The sequence below is a fragment of the Typopeltis vanoorti genome, chromosome 18 (genome assembly GCF_054136105.1).
Source record: "Typopeltis vanoorti isolate ZY-2024b chromosome 18, IOZ_Tvanoo_1.0, whole genome shotgun sequence".
Taxonomy (NCBI): domain Eukaryota; kingdom Metazoa; phylum Arthropoda; class Arachnida; order Uropygi; family Thelyphonidae; genus Typopeltis; species Typopeltis vanoorti.
The window spans coordinates 23,937,699-23,953,814 of NC_143566.1; the positions used below are offsets into that span (position 1 = coordinate 23,937,699).

The 16,116-nt window shown below is 35.7% G+C and overlaps 2 protein-coding genes across 3 annotated transcripts in view; one reads left to right on the plus strand and one right to left on the minus strand.

Annotated features, from left to right (window-relative positions):
• LOC150096544 (sodium-coupled neutral amino acid transporter 7-like) overlaps nt 1-12,670 on the minus strand; it is a 182,294-nt gene extending 169,624 nt beyond the window's left edge. For both annotated transcript variants that reach the window (XM_090408029.1, XM_090408028.1), the window contains exons 1-2: nt 11,848-12,670; nt 7,006-7,127 (exon numbers count right to left, since the gene is read on the minus strand). In XM_090408029.1, coding sequence (XP_090264155.1) covers nt 7,006-7,127; nt 11,848-12,028 — 303 coding nt within the window. In that variant the 5' untranslated portion in view covers nt 12,029-12,670. The remainder of the gene's footprint in view (nt 1-7,005; nt 7,128-11,847) is intronic.
• A 207-nt stretch (nt 12,671-12,877) lies between these two features.
• The window catches only part of LOC150096545 (E3 ubiquitin-protein ligase znrf2), a 70,360-nt gene continuing 67,121 nt past the window's right edge, over nt 12,878-16,116 (plus strand). Inside the window, exon 1 of the mRNA XM_090408032.1 lies at nt 12,878-13,384. Within this exon, the coding sequence (XP_090264158.1) occupies nt 13,051-13,384 (334 nt within the window). The 5' untranslated portion in view covers nt 12,878-13,050. The remainder of the gene's footprint in view (nt 13,385-16,116) is intronic.

The following is a 16,116-nucleotide window of genomic DNA, read 5'->3' on the forward strand; positions in this document are numbered from 1 at the left end:
ACAAGTCACAGTCATGAAAATAATTTACAAGCTAATTTTTGTTTGACATGCTTAGGTAAAATAACACACATACAAATGAGAACTGCCTCAAGTATAACTTTCTTTCTTTCCCAATAAAAAAAAATTAATACAACCATCTCTAATCCATACTACTATAATAACATGGTGAAATGCCATTTTTGCTACTTGTATATGGAAATATAAGTTCAGCCACTGAGTTAGCACCTGCTATCTCTAAGGTTGTGTTTATGAATGAGGCAACTGAATAATGGTCATGCAAAAGATACTTATCATGGAGCAGGTAGATGGAAACCTGCTCTATTTTTTTTAACCTATTACCTTGTTTCTGCCTACTGCTGAGAATCAAGGTTCGACACAGTACTGGTTGGCAGTAGAACCAGAGGAAAAAAATCTCAGAGTGCTCCAAATAGAGTGATTGCAGAGAGAGGGAGAGAGAGAGAGAGAGAATTTTAGAACAGTCATGAGATGAATAGAACAATGAGAGCATTCTATTGAATTCAAATAGTTTTTCAAGGTCAAAACTGGTTTACATAGTCACCCTTCCCAATGGCATACATGTTGAGAAGTGTGCTGTACATTAGGGATACTAAAACAATTTGATCTGATGTCAGCTGCTCTATATACAAAAAAGTCATGAAGATACTTTATTGCAAAAATGCTGATTTGCTAATGGTTAGGTAAAAAATCATCTCCCATGTGGTTTAGTGGCTAGGATACCTGGCTCTCACTCAAGAGACTTGGGTTCAATACCTGACAAAGAAGTTATCGTTATTTTTGAGGTGCTTGTTTGGGAAGTGGTGAAAGAAGAAAAGATAACTGCCAAAAATGGATATATATATATATATATATATATATATATATATATGTGTGTGTGTGTGTGTGTGTGTGCGTGCGTGCAGAAATATAAGGCAAGTGATTATGGGAAGCTCTGTAGCCAGTTAATACCTTGGGTAGATGAGCTGTGCAGAAATGCTGTTGACAGTGCATGAAATTCATAAGGCAGTACCTGACACAAGCAATGTATAACTGCATACCAAAGGTTGAGTAAATAGAGTGTGAGTGAAATGGATGAACAGTGAAATAAAGCAAGCTATGTTGGAAAAGAAAAGGCTAGGAAATGGAGGAGGTACAAAATAGTTGGTGGTGATCAGATCTATGAAGAGTATATAAAGTGCAGGCTAGGAAAGTGACGAGCATGGTAAAAAAAGAAAAGGTGCAGTATGAGAAGAGATTGGCTGATCAAGCCAAGATTAATAGAAGAGAATGTTTTTGCTATATGACAAGCAAGAGAAAGAATAATTATGGCAGGTTGACAGTGTTGAATAGTCATGGCAGCAGAGTGATCGTTGCAAAGGATATAGTGGAATTATTGAACTGGCAACTTATCAGTATATATCATACCAGTGTAAATGATGTCGTGCAATAAATAGAAGGAAGGCAGGTATTACGAGAAATGGAAGTGAAAGAATCAGAGGTTTATCAGGTGTTGATTGGTTTAGATGTTAATAAGAACAGTTAACCCCTGTCCTGGTTGTTTAATGAAGTCTTACAGTGAGCAGGGTTCCTAAAGAGTGGAAAGAAGATAAAATAGTACCACTTCATAAACATGGTTCGATGACAGCAGTTTCAAATTATTGACGAGTCTGTATAACTGCAGTTGTAGTCGGTGTTGGAGAGACTGATTAGGAATAGAATACAGGATTGGACAGATGAACATGGCATTCTTTATGATGTTCAACATAGATTTCTAAGGGAGATTAGGTATATGATTAGGTAATCAGATAGGTATATGATTACCATATACCTAATCTATATGGTAATCATATAGATTACCATATGATAAGTTGGCATACATGCTGCAGAGGATGGAAAAAGATGGTATATTCTTTAGATGGATTGGAGATTAGTTCTCTTAACAATAAACAGCAAGTTGTATATGATGGAGCAGATCTCAAAAATGGAGGGTAACCACTGGCGTGCCTCAGGATTCTTGGCCCCTGCTATTTAACTTGTTTGTAAGTGATATATCATGTGGACTGTCTGGGGATCTTCAGTTGTTTTCTGATGATGCAAAGTTGGAGAGAATTATAAGTAACATTGCTCATGCTAATTCCCTTCAGGAAGATTTAAATAGACTTTTGACTTGGACAAAGTAGTGGGGTTGCAGTTTTAATATTAATATGTGTAAGGTGTTGTTGCATTTTGGAGTGCAGAAATATAAGTTCTATACTATACTGATGATGACAGATGTTTAAGTCAGTGAGAGAATTTTATCAGATTAATCCAGAGGGGATTATAAAAAGAGTAGAAGGCAAGAGGGGAAGAACCAGAGGCCATCTCTAGAAATTATGTAAGAGTGTGATGAAGAGGGGGTTTGAGGAGTAGTGAATTGTCAGAGAATAGAACGCATTACCAGAATATATTGTTAATGCAAGGAGTGTTAAAGATTATAAGATTCAGTATGATAAATATGTTGTCAGTTGAATGAACCTCCCACGATGAATCTGCCAACTCCATTGAGGGTATAATAATAATAATAATAAAATAAGGATGAAAATAAGAATATAATTTCTTATCAGATATAATTTAGGCCTTTGCAGCTAAAATAATTTTTATACAGCAGCCTAGCAGTTTGTAGATTGCTCAGAGAAGATAAAAATAATAGAAAACTGTTTGTTAGAAAAATCTCTTCACACAAAAATCAATAATTTGAAATTGGTTTGAAATCAGTAAAAAGTAAATTTGGTGAAGAATCTTAAAAAATCAGTTATATTTATATAAATTTGCATTAACCATATTAACTGGTTGTGTGTGTGTGTGTGTGAGTGCGCACGTGCATGGATATCACCATCGTACACAAGACTGTAGGGGTAAAGCCACTTGTCAATCTGCTCTTAAAAAAACCCAAGCTTAGCGAGTATAGGACTAAATTGTATAAACCACAATAATAATAAGAATACCAAAAAAAAAAACTGCGGCTTAGCAAGTATAGGACTAAATTGTATAAACCACAATAATAATAAGAATACCAAAAAAAAACTGCGGCTTAGCGAGTATAGGACTAAATTGTATAAACCACAATAATAATAAGAATACCAAAACTTAAAAAAAAAAAAAAAAAACTGCAAGTAAATGGAACTACGTAAAGATTGACCAACATTCAACTACTACAGACAGCTAAAAATCCAAAACATCGCTACTTCCCTGGCATGCCTTGAAAGAAATTCTATTCAACTATCTATTAAGGCTTCAAATCACTTTACAGAATTCATAAACAGAAGAAATATATGATTACAATTAATACAAGAACCTTACAATATCAACAACCAAAATATGTGGCTTTCCAAGAAATTATAAAATATTTTCCAAAGGATCAGAAAGAAAGAGAACTGCATTACTCATGATCAACCATGAAGTTGAGGCAATATTCATTTCTTGGTACATCAATGAAAAGTGTACTTATTGAAATTACGCACTACAGAATGAAAACTTTTGCTGTGAGTACGTATCTAGACTATCACAGTAATATGAAATACAACTTAGAAAAATTGGACAACGTGGTGGATTTTATCATCAATCATGGCTCAATTCTTGCAATGGATAGCAATACCCATTTTGTTTTATGGTTTAATGGGAGCATAAACAACAGAGGTAAAAATCTGGAAGAGTTTTTAGCATCAAATTCCCTACATATACTAAATAACGATACTAATACCCCATCATTTTAAAATACCAGAGAAAGCAGCTTCATTGACCTGGCAAGAGCAAATGATGCTATTTTATCACAGATTTCTGAATGCAGATGCATGGAAGAAGAAAGTTGTTCTGATAATTGCATATTAAGTTTCATCTTCAGCAACAAAACTTTAAATCTAATACACGAGTCAAATGACTGCAGTAGCTTTAAGTATATCACTAAGAATACCAACCTAGATGCATTTGCAAAAGAATTGAAAAGAAGAATTTGCAAACCTAATCTTAAGAGCATCACTTCACTGTGACCAGAGAACAACAGCTTAACCTAGACAAGAAATTGAACATCTTGGCTTCAGCAGGCCAATATAAATTTCCTTGTTTCTGAGTTTTCATCATATCTGAAAAATATCCTGCGATCAAACTCAGAATATCCAAGTAGACAAATATCAATGGCAGAAAATCTGTATCTTGCTGGAATGATGAACTAACAATCAAAAGAAAACATGTTAATTCACTCAGGCAACTCTCTGCAGGAATCTACAACAATTAAGACTTAAGGCAGAGTAGATGACAGATTTATTATAAAGCCAAATCTGGCCATTATTCTAAGCTTACAGTTAGAATAATGGCCAATGAAGAACTTTTTAAAATTGCCAGGTCTAAGGTTCTCCACATCTCACGTAAACAATCGAAACAACCTATAATGGTCTTTCTAAGCAGGAAAGTTCTAGAGGTAGCCAGTGAGTTAAAATACCTAGGAGTAACAACAGACAACAAATTTAATATTAACAAACTGATTGCATATGTTGCCAAAAAAAAGCTTATAAATAGTAAACCTAGCTAAATCGACAAGGATAAACTTGGAATTAGAACGAGTGATGAAGACAATATATAATGGAGCTATGCTGCCACTGATATCGTGAGCTGCACCTGCTTGGAAAGATGCATTAAAATCTAAGCAAGACCAACAAAAGTTTAACAGAGTTCAATGCCTCATAGCTCTACTAATAATTACTAAAGGATATAGGACAATATCTTTTGAGACAGCTTATGTTATTGCTGACTAACACTGATCTAACTGAAAATGCAAGAATTCTGTCATATATGAAGTCACTTCTGGAAGATATAATGGAAATTTCATATCAGAACTTGATCCAAACTACTAAGAACGTCCACTTCACTACAGTAGGTGGCCTCACCCAGCAAAGAAAACATATATTAAGAAGGAAAGCTCTGAAAATTATATACACAGATGGGAGTAAAATAGAAAGAAACATCATTTTTTTTTTTTTTCACTGTTTGATGCTGGAGGTGTCTGAGGGAGAAGAAGGTACCGAAGAAATATGTCAGGCTGGTGCAGGAGATGTACTGAAGACAGGAGTTTGGGCCCACCTGGGAGAGACAGAAACAGTTGGCTTACAGTGACAGTTGGCTTACATCAAGGATCAGCACCTTGGACTATGTTGTATGCAGATGACATCGTGCTGTGTGCAGAATCAAGAGAAGAAGTGGCAGCTAAACTAGAAAATTGGAGGAAAGTACTGGAAGAGAGAGGTATGGGACTGAGCAGAAGTAAGACAGAGTATATGTGCTGCCAATCTGGAGCTGGAAGGAAATGTCATCAGGAAGGTCAGGGACTTTAGATACTTAGGTTCAACAATGAAAGAGGATGGAGAGGCTGAGAAGGAAGTGGGATGCCGGATACAAGTAGGATGGAGGAACTGGAGAGAGAGAGAGAGAGAGAGATGGTTGGAGTGCTATGCGATAAGAGGGTGCCGATCAATCTAAAAGGCAAAATCTACAGGACAGTAGAGAGACCAGCTATGACGTATGCTATGGAAACTGTGGCCCTGAGGAAAAATAACATCAGCATGATGGAGGTAGCAGAGATGAAAATGCTCAGGTAAATGTGCGGTGTGACCAGAAAGGATCATCTGAGAAATGACTATTTAAGAGGAATGGTGAAAGTTACGAACTTAGGAGCAAAGATACAGGAGGCAAGGTTGAGATGGTTTGGTCATGTGATGAGGAGGAAGGAAGAGTATGTGGGAAGAAAGGTCATGCAGATGGATATCCAGGGGAGAAGGAAGCACGGGCAGCCAAAGAAGAGATGGTAGAGGAAGACTTGAGGATGAAGAACTTGGATGTGGCTACAGCCCAAGACAGGAGGTTGTGGAGGAGACTCACTACTAACAGCAACCCTACTTAAGTGGAAAAAGCTGAAGAAGAAGAAGATGCTGCATTCCCTCTGTTCAAACAATCAAGCAGAACATCTTGCTATCTTGCTATAATGTATTCACTTACATATCTTTGAGAATTAAAACTCAATAACACTATAGACTATATAAAATACCAGAACCACCACCTAAAATTAAGAGAGCAGAGAAAACAAGAAAACAACAACAAGAAGGTAAGGAATCTCACTTTAGAGGGAAGGGAAAAGCATTGAAAAGTTCTTCTGGGTGAGGTCTCGCACAGAAGTGGTAGGAAACTAGGGAGTAGATCAGTTGGCTAAAGAAGTGGCTATAAAAGAACAGTTAGAAATAAAGTTACCAAAAGTAATCAAAAATCACCTAACAAAAAGAAATAACATTAGAAGAAGAAATAAGCCAAAATTTGTGGGAAGAAGAATGGAAAACATCTAAAAAAAATCTATCAACAACAAAAGAATTCGTGCCAAACATCAGAAACAGACTCTGGATGAAAATTGATGCAATATCTCTGGTTTAACCATGCAATAAATGGGACATGAAAAAAGTAAGACACTAACTACATATATACCATATTCTGGAATTGTGATTATGCATTTGTTGTCTATACCTTCAATAGACTGTTGATCACTTACGCTATGAATGTCAGCTACTGGACTCCATCCAGATGCATTAATACAACATCATCACTTCATAAGATGAGCAGCCAGTATCAAAACAAAGCCTTATCCAAAAGTATCATTCAAAATTATTTCATTTTGCCAACTGGATCAACTTCCAATTGTTGTAAATGTAAATATCAATATAAATGTAAATAAATGTAAATATGAATATTGAAAGAAAAGATATAAACATAAATGTTAATCAGTTATTTAGAAGTTATATGTAATATATCCATTGTATGCAATGGAGCATGTAGAAAATAAATTAATTCCTGGTATGGTTACTGTTGGGAAGGGGAAAAAAAACTTAACTGTTATTATCACATTATACATTATTAATATTGCATTATATTATATTATAATCAATAGTACATATCAATTATCTCACTTAAAATTAACAGCAAAAAATTCCTTACTGCTTGTACAATGATTGCTACAAGAATTCCTCCAGCTTGGTCAAATGCTTGTGGAAAATTCAGTAATCCAGCTCCAAGTGCTGCATTAACCACCAGGAAAACAGCTGCATACCATGTTGTTCCTAAACAAACAAAAATTAAAGATACCAAGAAATTATATTCTTTGTTTAATCCTTTATCCAAGTGTAAGCAAACAATGTTTGTGCATGAAGTATCTTCTTAATGGGCTACTTATATATAGAGGCAATTAACTTCACATCAATTGCTATGGTATCCCACAATCAATGCAAAGCACACACCCTTTTGGATGTGCATAATACTATGCATGATGGTAAGGACCACTATCTAGACTGGTTAAGATCTTTATTGAGATATGTTAAAGTGTGGAGATACCTCTCCAAAAACTCTGAATGATCTAACGAAATCACTCTAAATCTCACTGAGTAACCCTGAAGGATCTCTACTAAACTTATCACTCCTGACCTGAATCGCTCCAGAATAAGAAATTAAGTAATTGCTCCGCCCAGTGACAGGCAAAAAACCTGCTATCATGCAGAACCTACTTCTCAGGAAGCTTGCTACCATCAGTCGGATTCAGACCCAGAAGAGATACCAAGGTTGAAGTAATGCAGAAGTCATATATCTCCCATATACAAGTGGTCAAAAGCTGTCGCACCTTATTATTAAAATACTGTCCGTACAGTTAGCCTAGTGGCTATGCGCTTCACAACCATATGACTGGGGAAGGAGTGTCCCAGGTTCGACTCCCGTCGAAGACGTGAGGAATCTGAGGATTTTCCTCAGCCATAGCCAAGTTAGCCGGTCTTGGGCACGGGCAGTAGGGTTTTTTCTGCCAGCAGGCAAACCGACCTCATGAACACACAGATCTACAGCCATAAATACTTAACCCCCATGAGGGGGCTCAACTCACCCCAATAGGGACAGGGGAGATAAAGGGAGGAAACTCCATACGAATAAATAAATTAAAATACTCTAGACTAGAGATAGATGTTGAAAGTTTTTTCACTTGGTTATATTATAAATTAAAGATGACAAGAAATTATACTCTTGGTTTAATCCTTTATCCAAGTATAAGCAAGCAATGTTTGCACATGAAGTATCTTCATGATTGGGCTACTTGTATATAAAGGCTAATGACTTTACATCAGTTGCCTTAGTATCCATAATGCAAAGTATTCACCCTTTTGGATGTGTACATTGCTATGCATTATGGGAGGAGCCACTACTCAGACCAGTTGTGACCTTTACTGAGGTTTATCATCAGTGAGATCCAGAAGAGATACCAAAGCTAAAGTAATGCAGAAGTCATACAAGTAGCCCAGTCATGAAGATACTTTTATGTGCAAACATTCTTTGCTTACACTTGGATAAAGAATTAAATCAAGAATATAATTTCTTGGCACCCTCAGTTTATGGTATAACCAAGTGAAAAAATTTTCACCATCTATCTCTAGTCCAGAATATTTTAATAATAAGGTGTGACTCCTTTTGAAACAGAGAACCTTCTGAACTTAAGCGCAATAAGATAAAACTAAAGCATTCTTTCCAATAAAAAATTTTACTATATGCTAATTGTAAGAAACTAAAAAACCACTACATAACAAATCACTAATTATTAATTATTAATTGATATTATTAATAATAATAATAACTAATTATTATTCAGGACAGGCAATGCATTCCATGGTCCACCTTCCATACAAAAAAAATGACTCCTCAACCTCTTGCTTACCCCTCGCATTTTTAACTTCCAGGGATGGGTCCCTTTATGTTGCTCTGATGCAATTTCATCTTCCCCTTGTTTTATCAACAAAAGAACTCCCCATTGTCAACCCTGCAACCGAATTCCTTCTCTTTATCTACAGCTAACAGTGTACAGTCCTAATATCATATGTTATCTGCCTCTGTACCCTTTCTAAGGTTACTTTATCCCCTTGAAATCCCAGTGACCAAATGTGAGCATAATAATCCAGGTGTCTTCTTTCGAAGACCTGATGAGGGCTTTATACAATAGAATCGCCACTCTTCTATCTCTGTTAGTCAGTGTTGTCCTTCTCAGTATTGCAGCAATCCTTTGGGTTACCTTCACCACCTTTATATATATATATAAAGGTGGTGAAGAATTTCCAAGGGCAATCTTACTTGACTCCTTTTCAATTTTGACTGGGTTTGATAGGAACCCATTAACTAGGAGGTGGATAGTTGAATTGGCATAGGCTCCTTTAATAACAGATAGCAGCTTTTTATCCACACCAATTTGCTGGAGGATATGGAACAGAAAGGGATGCCAGACACTATCAAATGCTTGAGTAAGGTCTACTGATAGCACTCTGTTGGCTGCTTTTGCGTATTAATTAAGCAGAGTAGATCACATAGCAGAAACATATTAAATTCTACTGCTCAGCCTGGAACTCCTATACACCTGTGTGCTTTTAATTATGTATCTCATTCCTACTTTGAGCCTGTTATTGATATGCAGAAAAATATCTTGTAGTTAGTATTAGATAGAGAGCTGGCCTGGTTGGCCGAGTGGTTAGTGTATCTACTCTCCAGCCATGAGGCTGTGTGTTCAAATCCCACCAAGGGCATGGATGTTTGTAATCGTCTTTCACCTTCATGTATACACTCTCCCTCGAGTGGGTCACCATGGGAGAAGTAGACACAATGGAAGTAAAAACAGCAGACCCTGCACCAAGGGGGACATAATGCTAGAAAGAAGAAGAGTATTAGATAGAGAAATAGGTCTCTAGCTGTTGATTAAGGTATGCTCTTTATTAGGTTTTGGAATGAGGACGGTATGGCTTGCTACCAATTCACTTGGTATGTCTCTTGACAAAAGAAAGGAATTAAACAGTATAACTAGAATGGGAAGAATAAAATCCCAGGCCTTGTTGGTAAAATTCTATCTCTAGATCATCAGATCCTGAAGATTTTCTTGTCTGGCATTCTTTATAGGCTGTGGTAATTTCAGATGCTGTTATGGGTCTGTCAACCCCATCTTGGATATGAACAGGAAAGCCATTAATGTTCCAAGAGTTATAATTTCCCACAGTACTCTTGTCTTCAAACAGATTTTTGTAGTGTTTTTGAAAGGGATCAAGAATGTCTTGAGTGGTGGACATGTCTTCACCATCAATGCAGATCTTAGTGATAGTCCTTTCTTTGCAGAATTTAGTGAACTGTCTATTGAAGAATGCAGCTGAAGGGCTATCTGCTAAGTGCTGCTGTCTTCTAATTTTAAAATTCCTTCTTCTACTTGTTTCTGTCTTTCCACTTCTATCTCTATGTTAATGTTTCTAATGATATTACTACATTCTATACCACTGTGTTGGTTTGCTATGAACCAGGTACTGTAAGGAAAGAAAAATTAGAATATTGAGACACTAGCACTTAATTCCAAGAAGTTTGTTCACTATGTGATGAGTAGGAGGAAAAATGATAGTGGCCAGATAATCCTTACTGGATGGAGATGGGAATCAGGTGACCAAAGTAGATGACATAGTTGAACTATTTAATGACCAATTTATTAGAATGCTTCATCCTGGTACCACAGGCTATATTCCTAGAAGAAAAATGAGTGATGAAGTGCTAGAAATTAAAGAAGAGGAGGTATTCTGAATACTCAGTATATGCTAAATGTTAATAAGGCAGAGGGCCTAGAGGGAATTTCACATGTTTTATGGGAATGTACCATTTGACTCCCACAGACATTTTCCTCTTTCCAAAGATGAAGTGTGCCTTGAAAAGGGGTGCTTCAGCGACATTGAGGACATCCTACGTGGTATGACCCAGACACTGACGGAGGTTCCCATTCAGGACTTCCACCATGCCTTCGAAGACCTGTATGACAGATGTAAACATTGTGTGGAGTTGGAGGGGGATTATTTTGAATCTGTGTGATTGACAATTTCCAAATATAGTTCTTTCTTTTGATATAATAATTGTGGTCTCATTGCTTAATGGGCACACTGTGTATACCGAGTCAATACGCTATCCTCTCTCACACTTTACCTCTGTGCATTCCTAACATTAACCTTAGATTTCTCACTGCCTGATTCAAGACCTCTTGGATCATTCGTTACAATCATCGCTATTGTCTCATTTGCATTCTCACCTCATTTTACTGTTCTCTAGGCAAGCATTCCCATAACATTCTAGCATTACCTACTGTTCCTTCAGGCAAGCACTTCTCTAACATTCTAGTCCACACCACAAATCACTGGGTCTCCATATAGCCCTCTCCTCACAGATCCATTCATTTCTTGCTCACTAGTATCCTTTACACTCTCTTACAACACTCTGCCTCCTTGTTCTTTCTCTCTCTCTCTTATTATCCACCTTCCTCCTATCTCTCTGCATTCCTTTCTCAGAAAATTTCAACTTCCCCAAGTGAGACTCAAACACAACTCAGAAGTACTGTCTTAAAAGTACCAGACACTAACCATTTGCCCTACTTGGGAATAACAGTGATTTCCTGCAATGGGTGTTGAAATCCTATGATTGCACCATTTAATAATAATATAATAAAATTATGTAAGCAATAAAAGTAGAGAAAATGGTATAAGTGAGGCCTAAATTAAAATTCTACATAAGCTCATTATATGAATGTTGGTATCATAATAGTAATAATAAAGACAAAATACTCGCATAACAAATCTTGATATTTAACTATAATTTTTCCGTCTTTATTATCATCATTAGTACGCCAATTCATGGTGTTTCGATTTTAAAACAGTTTGGATGCGATACAATTATTAACTAAGTACTTTCTCTTTCTTTTAATGTAGTTCATTTCATATATCAATTTAAAAATCTACCAACCACCTGACGACTGCGAACTATTAACAGGGCTTAGATCTGCAGAATCACTGTTGACAATATAGCTGGAACTTTGAAATACTACATGAAGTTTTACGTGGCTGGGACGGATTATAATATCTTCATCTAAAATTCTGTCATCATTATATTCTTCATAGTTTGGCTGTGCCGAATACTGATCCATTTTCCTATCTTTCCGATGTTTTGGAATGCAATTTCTGTTTCACGGTTTCTCAGAAGTTCATTGAATGTCAGCTTTACCCCCTCCTTATTTACAATTTGATTGATTGATTTATCTTTTTTGAATTTGCACAAACACGGCAATGCTTTCAGATCAACTCACATATTGCTCAGTTAAACTTTTCTTAAAAATACCTCAAAGCAGTTATATTTCAAGTATAAAAATACACACGAAAACCAGTCTTTTTGAGCCTCTAACTTCAAAATGAGGAGTAAAGTCACGTGGAATTTCTTCCCAATGATATCAAGTAATAATAGATATCGATTTCAAAGCATATCATCAAGATAAGTTTTTTGCTGATCACTGAACAACACATCAAGTATATTGTTCTACCTGACTTTTTATCACAATTTTAAATTTAGTGCTATTATTTCATATCTGCTAACAATCGTAATTATATTTGTATATAATATCACATTTTCAAGCAGCTCCGCTACATGTGTAGCATCCTGTCTGTGCGATACAGCATAAAATTCCTAAAACTACAAAATCTTTTTGAAAACTCCACTTAAAAGATTTCATTTTCTCTTAATAATGGGGAAAAACTAGATTTTTTGCATAGTATTTTCGTCTGAGAGGAACAAAAAAATTAAATATTTAGTATACAGCATATTCGTACATAATGATGTGAAAGGAAACATTGGAAACCAATTCTTCTTTCAGGAACATTGAAGAAGTTAACAACTTGCGATCACACGTTCTCCAAAGCGATCAATGTGTTTGGATTGCTAATTCCTGTCATTTATGAGCGGTGGCGCTATCTGAAACTTACGTCACCGTCTTCATGTGCTGGTGTTGACTGATCCCAATGAAATGCAAGCGAAGCAACATGGCCACTTTTGGTTATTTGGTGTTTTTTCCGTTTGAGATGGGAAAGTCGCTTTACTTCGTTTTTTAGTTGTGCGAAATAGATATTTCCATGCATTTTGCAGTTCAATAGCTATATCATATATTTATTCAAAGCCATGGGGGGGAAACCTAGTACAAATGCCAGTAGTCCTCGCGTCCATACAGGTAGCGGACCACGCGCTACTGCGACAGTTGCAAGTTTAGGGATATTATCCCATAATCACAGACATGGTGCCAGTAGCAGCAATGGAGGGTCAGATTCGCGTCAAAGGGCCCGTAGTCTTTCCAGTGTCCTTAATGGACATTCTGGTCAACCAATAACCATCCCTGCTGGTCATAATTCATACGGAGCTTCGGGTTCTCCGGATTCGGATACAAGTGTGGATGACATCCCTTTTGGGCGTGTGTTTGCTGCGCATTCGTTGCCAGTACAGTTAGTTTCTTTTAATGGTAAGTTCCACGAATTATTATTTGGAACAGTTTTGCTGTTCATAATCTAAAATAAAACCGCATTGCTATTAATATACAGGATAAGGTAACTATTTAAATGATTAAAGTTCATGGTACCAATGGTGCTTGTTCAAGTCCAGACTAAGAGAGGAATTCCATGCAGTTGACATTTACAGCAATTTATTCCAAGACATTTAAAATGTTTACTTGCATTTATGTTGTAGGGGCATTTTGTGGTGATGCAGGTAATTATTTAACTGCAATCCGTAAAAATGAAGACCATGAATAGCAACTTCAGCTTTCCCTAATGATTTCAACATCTAAATGGTGTACAGTATCTGTTATTTATACAGAACATATAGAAAAAAAAAATTAAACAAAGCTGATAAGATTCCCAACAAAGAAAATTATGGTAAGATGCGTAATTTAATATGCAGTTTAATATTGTTAAAGAAAACAGCTTCCCCAACTTTGAAATGGACTTGAATCCTTACGAAAGTTATAAATTGATAGCTGCTGAACATCAGAGTTCATGAGGGGTAATGTGATTCTTTAAATATTATTCATTGGAACTACTCACTTTTTTTTCTTTTTTTTATATATATATATATATATAAAAGGTTGACACTTTCAAAGACTTATTGTATACTTATTAATACATCTCTCACCTTTGAAGCAATCTTTTGCATAAATTTCATTGTCTTTTTCAGTATCTCCTGAATTTCATGCAAAAGTGCATGCACATTTAGATATGAAACTGGCCGCTGATTACTGTTGCCAGATTGTTCAAATCCTCAAGGGCCTCTATATCAGCTTCATAACTGATAACCATTCCAAGCTTTGCATCATCTACAAATTATTCAGTATTTATTTTCCCACCACCCATTTACAGCAGCATTAATATATGTGTCGAATGGAAGTAGAGTCAAGCATAATGCCTTGTAGAATCTACTTGTAATTCTGGATACCCTTCCTTGTTTACTGCCATCATAATTTTATGAGTAATATGAGATCACGAAACATGGTTCCTCTTTAATAAATTTTGTTGACCTTGTATGCATATAGGCTTATGATTTGATTCTCCCATTTTTTTATAAGTTGCTTACTCTCCTTTAGAATCCTTCTTGTGGTTTGATTTTGATATTTAGTAAGTCTTGCCACTGCTGCTTTTCAGAAATTTAGGCCTGGTGGCCTGTTTCTTAATCTTGTTAGGGTATAACTCGTTATCTTCCATTAGTACCCTTTGATATGACATTAGGTCTAGGTTTATTTATTTCTGTTAAAATGGTATGTGGTTTAATACTTTAGAGTGTGTCTTCATTTAATTTTTTTTTTTTTTTTTTTTTTGTTTTATGTAATTTGCTGCTCTTATAATATTTCATTTTTTTTTTCCCCTTCATCTCATCCCGTGCTTCATTTCATCATAAAGTGTTGGTCGGATAAAATTTCTAGCATATGCCCATTAAAAAAAAAAATAATCAAACTCACGCAATTCCACTGTTCAAGTATTTCATCCACCTCCAATTCCTGAAGAAAATAAATATTTGCATAATTCAACTATTCTTTTTCTACATTATTTTTATTACTGTCTCTTTACACCAAAGTAATTCTGCCACAAAAAATAAGTGCTTTTCTGCCTATGCATTGTCATTTATTGTACACTGAAACCTGTGGAAAATTCATGATTAAACAAACACGTAATAACTACAGTAATAAGTTTTAATAAGTAAATATTTCATCCTGAGTATCAAAGAACATTGTCGCTACAGTTAATTCACACAATACTAGGAATAACATACAGTTAGGGCACATTATTACAATGGAATCCCAATATGCGTGCAGTAGCGTGTTATAGAATTAAATTAAAATATATCTGGAGGGAAAAAAAAATTACATTAAAATAAGATAACATATATAAAAAATTATTATTTTACACAATTTTGTATGACGATTTCTTATACTTGAGGAATAGCAAGAACGTCATTACTGTTTAGATTTGGTCTGTGAAATAGGGCTTCACACTTTATTTATATAAATGTTCATGTTTATATAAAGATCTATGTAATAGTTTGGTCTTTTTCCAATGGATCCTATGGTTTGGGTTTTCAACTCCATGTTGTGCGAGGTCAGATTTCTGCAGTTTGATAAGACGGATATGGTCTTGATGTTCCGAAATGCATTTATGAATAGATCTACTTGTCTGTCTATAGTAAGATGATTTACAGGAGGATGGAACCTTGTATACACCGGGTAGCATCAGAGGTGAGAGTTTGTCTTTAGAAAAAGGTAACAAGTTATAGATCTGGTTGATTGGTTTGTAGGTAGTAGCAAGTTTGTATTCATAATATTTTCATAAAATACAGCCATACTAAACGGATACAATCTTAAAATACAAAAAATCATAGACCTAGCCTATAGGATTCACATACCTTATGTCAAAGGCATCTCCAAACATCTTTCAAAAATTATGAAGAAATACAAACTTGCTACTACCTACAAACCGATCAACCAGATCTATAACTTGTTACCTTCTCCTAAAGGCAAATTCTCACTTTTGATGCTATGCTATCTGCCATGTATGAGGTTCCATGCTCCTGTAAATTGTCTTACTATGGACAGACAAGTAGATCTGTTCATAAACGCATTTCAGAACATCAAGACCATATCCTTCTTATCAAACCACAGAAATCTGGCCTCACACAACACAGAGTTGAAAACCCAAACCATAGGAT